This window comes from Ipomoea nil, unplaced genomic scaffold, assembly GCF_001879475.1.
Source record: "Ipomoea nil cultivar Tokyo-kokei standard unplaced genomic scaffold, Asagao_1.1 scaffold0805, whole genome shotgun sequence".
Lineage (NCBI taxonomy): Eukaryota > Viridiplantae > Streptophyta > Magnoliopsida > Solanales > Convolvulaceae > Ipomoea > Ipomoea nil.
Genome location: NW_017617233.1, coordinates 3,205,587 through 3,211,586, shown reverse-complemented (window position 1 = coordinate 3,211,586; position 6,000 = coordinate 3,205,587). Strand labels below are relative to the sequence as shown.

At 40.6% G+C, this 6,000-nt stretch overlaps 1 protein-coding gene across 1 annotated transcript; it reads left to right on the top strand.

Moving 5' to 3' along the window:
* Positions 1-1,306: 1,306 nt before the first annotated feature.
* LOC109177841 (metal transporter Nramp3) lies at positions 1,307-4,653 on the top strand. Its single transcript, XM_019327309.1, has 4 exons — positions 1,307-1,866; positions 2,888-3,024; positions 3,104-3,756; positions 4,424-4,653. Exons 1-4 carry the CDS (start codon positions 1,334-1,336, stop codon positions 4,607-4,609), a joined length of 1,509 nt encoding a protein of 502 aa, XP_019182854.1. The 5' UTR covers positions 1,307-1,333; the 3' UTR covers positions 4,610-4,653.
* The last annotated feature ends 1,347 nt before the right edge of the window (positions 4,654-6,000 follow it).

Below are 6,000 nucleotides of genomic sequence, written 5' to 3'. Positions count from 1 at the left end.
ATCGCCCTGTTCCGACAGCATGAGGTCGGGACTGAGCACCCGACCTATAAATCTATAATACTTAGAGCCCAACGTCTATTTCTCTTAGCTAAACTTGGTGGCAACATACCCAAAGGAATCAAGGAATTTTAGGGCACGTGGACGAGCCAGCTTGCCCGGGCCTCTACCTTGCCCTGTGCATGCGATCCATGTGTCGCGCATGCCGAGATACCGGTATTTGTCCCCTCTTTTCTCCACCTGTAGCTCGTAAACCTTTGACTCAATGTCACGTCATCCGAGCTCAAAGGCTTAAACCAACACGTAGACTAAAGGGATCGTAACCGAAACCATAATGCTGGTTACTTATGATAGAAATCATGGTAAGTGTCGCACTTTGTTTGTTTTTCGAATGTTACTTTTTGCATTTTCCACCCACTAACCTTTAGCTCGGAAACCTTTGACTCAATGTCACGTCATCCGAGCTCAAAGACTTAAACCAACACGTAGACTAAGTAAAGGGATCGTAACCAGAAGACTTAAACCAACACGTAGACTAAGTAAAGGGATTCTAACCAGAACCATAATTGTAAGTTACTTATGATAGAAATCATGGTAAGTGCCGCACTTTGTTTGTTTTTTGAATGTTACTGACTTTCTCAACCTAATGAAGGTAGAGTCCACTTTGTTTAACACCTCCACATAGATTTGATCTCATGATCTCCCACATGAAAGAGGTCACTATATGTTGTATGAGCATAAGGTGTTTGACAGTGCTGCACTTTGTTAATTAATATCTAATTTAAAATAAAACTCAATTCAAAATGCTAGGCTAACTTGATATCAGCAAAACTTGTACTTCAATTCCTATATATATATATATATATATATATATATATATATACTCCATAGTTAATTCAGGTGTAATACATTTTAATTTTAATACTTATTATGTAGGTGTAAATTAAATAATTTTATTGTAAATTGTTAACTAAATAGAATTACATCATATGTTACTTGTGCTATATTAATGCTGACATGGCACCTCTTTCGCTTTCCAAAAAGTCCACCGTGGACTGCAGCGCCAGATTGCCAGAACCACCATGGATTACACTATTACAGAAATTCAGAGCACACGAACCGTTACTGTAAAGGACCGTTTGGTACGTTTTTCCACAATCACAGTATTGAATAACATGATTTCAAGAATTCATTTAATGGTACCAAACGCCTCCCCTAAAAGGCATCCTTTCTTTCTTCCTTGGCTACCTGGCTCACCATGTATATATATGTATGTATGTATTGGCTGAAAATATCAAACACTTCAGGCTGAAACCATTTTATCTCTGAAACGAAAATGGCTGAGCAGCAAAAGAATGGGTTACTGGAGGCGCGATTACTGGATAGAGATGAGGAAGAAAGAGCGTACGAGTCCTCCGAGAAAGTCCACATCGTGGGAGTGGACGAGGGGGAAACCGAGGAGGACTATACGAAAACGCCGCCATTTTCATGGAAGAAGCTGTGGCTCTTCACGGGGCCGGGGTTCTTGATGAGCATTGCTTTTCTGGACCCGGGCAACCTGGAGAGCGATCTTCAGGCGGGTGCGATTGCGGGGTACTCCTTGCTGTGGCTGCTGTTGTGGGCTACGGCTATTGGCTTGCTGGTCCAGCTCCTATCTGCCCGCCTGGGGGTGGCCACCGGAAAGCACCTTGCGGAGCTGTGCAGGGATGAATATCCCAGGTGGGCCAGGATTCTGCTGTGGGTCATGGCGGAGCTGGCTCTCATTGGAGCTGATATTCAGGAGGTGATTGGAAGCGCCATTGCCATCAAGATTCTCAGTCAAGGCTTCTTGCCTCTCTGGGCTGGTGTACTCATTACTGCTCTTGACTGGTAATTTTTTTTCCCTGTGCCCTTAGTTGTGTTTGATTCTCACCTTAAGCTAGATTAATCCTAAACTCCCATACCCCTGCCTAAGAGGTATTGGAGGAGGTAAATTGCGAGTGGCTCGAAAAGTTGTAGAAGGAGGTAAATCACGAGTTATAGGGATCCATCTCCATACTTTCGCCAACTTGGATAAGGGTCCAAACTCTAGCCTCGGGAGCCCTAGCTCCCGGACGTTGTTGGTGGGAGTCGAACCCCCACTCCCCACCCTACCGCTTGAGCTAGCTTCGTGGGGCGTGTGCCCTTAATTTGTTTAAGCAAAGAGTGTTTGTTGGTGGGAGTCGAACCCCAGTCCCACCCTACCGCTGGAATAGGACTTTAGGTCAGGTGGTTTACCACTTGAGCTAGTTCCGTGGGGCGTGTGCCCTTAGTTTGTTTAAGCAAAGAGTGTTTGTTGGTGGGAGTTGAACCCCAACTCCCAACCCTACCACTGGGATGGTGACTTAAGGTCAGGTGGTTTACCACTTGAGCTAGTTCTGTGGGGCGTGTGCCCTTAGTTTGTTTAAGCAAAGAGTGTTTGTTGGTGGGAGTCAAACCCCCACTCCCCACCCTACCACTGAAATAGCGACTTTACCACTTAAGCTAGTACCATGTGGCGTGTGCACTTAGATTGTTTAAGCAAAGAGTGTTTGTTGGTGGGAATCGAACCCCCACTCCCCACCCTATCGCTGGAATGGTGACTTTAGGTCAGGTGGTTTACAACTTGAGCTAGCTCTGTGGGACGTGTGCCCTTAGTTTGTTTAAGCAAAGGGTGTTTGTTATACTGTCCAAAAAAAAGTTTTTTGTCATACTCTTTTGTGACAGTATTTTACCAGTAGAGGGAAAGGAATGATTTTTATTATTCATTCCTTAATAGATCCTCTTACTAGTTAATGTTGCATATAGATTTTGAGAATGGAATAGTTTACATTGTTTTCTACTCTACATTTAGATTAAGGATTCAACTTATAACCTCTACTGCTTTTTACAGCTTCATCTTTCTATTTCTTGAGAACTATGGTGTGAGGAAGCTGGAAGCACTTTTTGCTTTCTTTATTGCTATAATGGGACTGTCATTTGCATGGATGTTTGGAGAGACAAAGCCCAGTGGTGTTGAGCTTGTTCTTGGTGAGAACATTACAAATTGATTTGAGCTATTAGCTCATCAATTGGTCTAAACCCATAATAAATGTTATTGTTAATGTAGGTGTTTTGATCCCAAAACTTGGGTCAAGAACAATAAAGCAGGCAGTGGGAGTTGTGGGGTGCATTATCATGCCTCACAATGTGTTTCTACATTCTGCTCTGGTACAATCCCGCGAGGTTGATAAGCTAAAGATTGGTAGAGTTCGGGAGGCGCTAAACTACTACTCGATCGAGTCTGCAGCTGCCCTCGCGGTTTCGTTCATCATCAATCTGTTTGTGACAACTGTGTTTGCTAAGGCATTCTTTGGGAGTGGGCAGGCTGAGAGCATTGGTCTGGGGAATGCTGGGCAGTATCTCCAGGAGAAGTATGGTGGGGGGTTGTTTCCCATTATTTATATATGGGCTATTGGGTTGTTGGCTGCAGGGCAAAGCAGTACAATTACAGGTACCTATGCTGGGCAGTTTATCATGGGGGGATTTCTGCATTTGCAGTTGAAGAAATGGCAGAGGGCATTGATAACTAGAAGCTGTGCTATTATCCCAACTCTTATTGTTGCCCTTGCTTTTGACACATCTGAGGACTTGTTGGATGTTCTGAATGAATGGCTCAATATTCTCCAGGCTATCCAAATCCCTTTTGCCCTCATTCCCCTTCTCTGTCTTGTCTCAAAGCAGCACCTCATGGGTGTTTTCACTATTGGCCCAATTCTCAAGGTGTGTTCTTTTTCTTTTTCCTTTTTTTAGTAACGAGGAAAACTGCAACCACTACTTGAAAGTGTGCAGGAGTAAATCCTGCCTTGTGTCTCTAGCCTATAAAGGACCACAAGGAAGTAAATTAGACTATGTTGTCCTGATCGACTCAACATGACCAATAGGTCGCTCTTACTGGAAGTCGAACTAGTAACTTTGACCAACTTGATTAGGGTTGCCATCTCAAGGTGTTTTCTTGCTTAATCTTGATGTTAAGAGTTGCACATTAAAAAATAAGAGAAACATATGAGTTTATAAAGTCAAAGGGTTAGAGCTAATAGGTGACTAGGTGACCCAGTCGGTGCCTAGGAGGTCTAGTCGGGCGCCTAGGAGGCTTAGGCGGGCCGGCCTGCAGTTTAGACCACCGATTATGGTGATACGCTATACGGCCAACCAGCACCTAACACCTAGGCGCCAATTAATCGCTGCCTAAGCGAGATTTTTACAGCACTAGTCATGGGTTAGAGCTAATTGATTGGATTTAGGTTTTAGTGTAGTTTGATCCACTTGGATTATAGAATGGTTAAGGGACATTGGCCCAATATTATATTATAACACTTGAAGATCAGATGCTCTTTAAAATTGGCATGAAATGATTTTGGATTGATGTTGGTTGGGGTTTTATGTGCAGGTAATATCATGGATTGTGGCCACCTTCCTGATTGCAATCAATGGATATCTTATGGTGGACTTCTTTTCTTCAGAAGTTAATGGAGTGGTGTTTGCATCTGCTGTTTTTGCATTTGCAGCTGCATATGTTGCATTCATAGTATACCTGGTTTCACGGGGCATACCATTTTCCAGAAACAAGAATTGATCCAAACAATCCCAAATTTACTCATTCCAGCATGGCTCTCTTTTGGGGCAGACAGTAGCATGTAAGCATTGACAAAAAAATTTCACCAAAAACAATAAAATTTATTGATTATGCCCCTAAGGCATTGGTATGGTGAATGAGAAGTTTCATTCAAGATTTGTTTTTAGTGGCATGGTTGGATTCCTGCCACGAAGAGTGGTGGTAGATTTGGGTTTGACTCCTTGTACGCAAAAAAGTAGTGTTAGTAGTCTTGAATTTCAATTAGCTCAATTTAATTCTTCATGTGTCTGATGCGAGTTTCTTTTTTACATGGCTTTTAATTTTAAATAAAGAGCTATAAATTGCAAATTTGACTCAATATATTCCATCTCATGTAAAAGTTCAACCTAATAAATTAGATTGCATGTTTATTACTTTTGAAACTAAATAAGGACCAATTGAAGATATAATAATTAAAAATCAAAATTACACTCTCTACAAATTAGAGATATAAAAAAATGGAATTTTCCTTTTTAAAAAAAAAAAAAAAAAAACCAATTGAAGAGTTAAAGACTATGGGTGTGGATGGGGGCAAATTATCCTGTGAACTACGGGTCAAAACGACGTCGTTGAATTTTATGAGTTAAAATAATGTACATTATGAATTATAATAATGTACTTGATGTGTTAGAATAATGTATATTATGACAATACCTTGTGGTCTAGTGGCATGAAGTGATTCTCCCAAATAGGAGATCATGTGTTTGATTTTCAGTGGAGGAGGTAGTGACTCTTTGTGCTTCAGTAGGTTGAGAAAATAATTATGAACAAATATTGCATTATAATAAATTCAGTAATACTAAAAAAAATATACTAAAAAAATTATGCGACATTATTTTTGAATTGCGGTCCACACAACACAATAACTATTGGTGGATGGGAGAGGAATATGGATGTGAATATGAACTGTTACTGAGGCCCAGTGGGCTCACCATTTTTTAATCTGAAAACTCATCTTAGATCAGAAAGCCCAAACACGAATGGACCCGAGTCTAAAATCACAATTTACATACTGAATATTTACAATTTTGTAAAAAGTAAATTGTGAACATTCGATATGTAAATTTATGTATTTTGGATTCGAATCCACCTTGCAAGATAGACCTGGGTCCACGTCTTTGTCCTTGAATTGGATGCATGCAAACACACACACGACTACATGTCAAGTAACTATCGACTATTAATGCTGACCTATGTTGTTTATTACTCCATTATTGTTGTTATATATTATTATCATCTAATAAAAAACAACATTATATTCAAATTCAAAACATGTAGTGGACTATCAATCCTAACCTATGCTGTTTATTGCTCCATTATTGTTGTTATCATCATTATTATTTCTTGATATA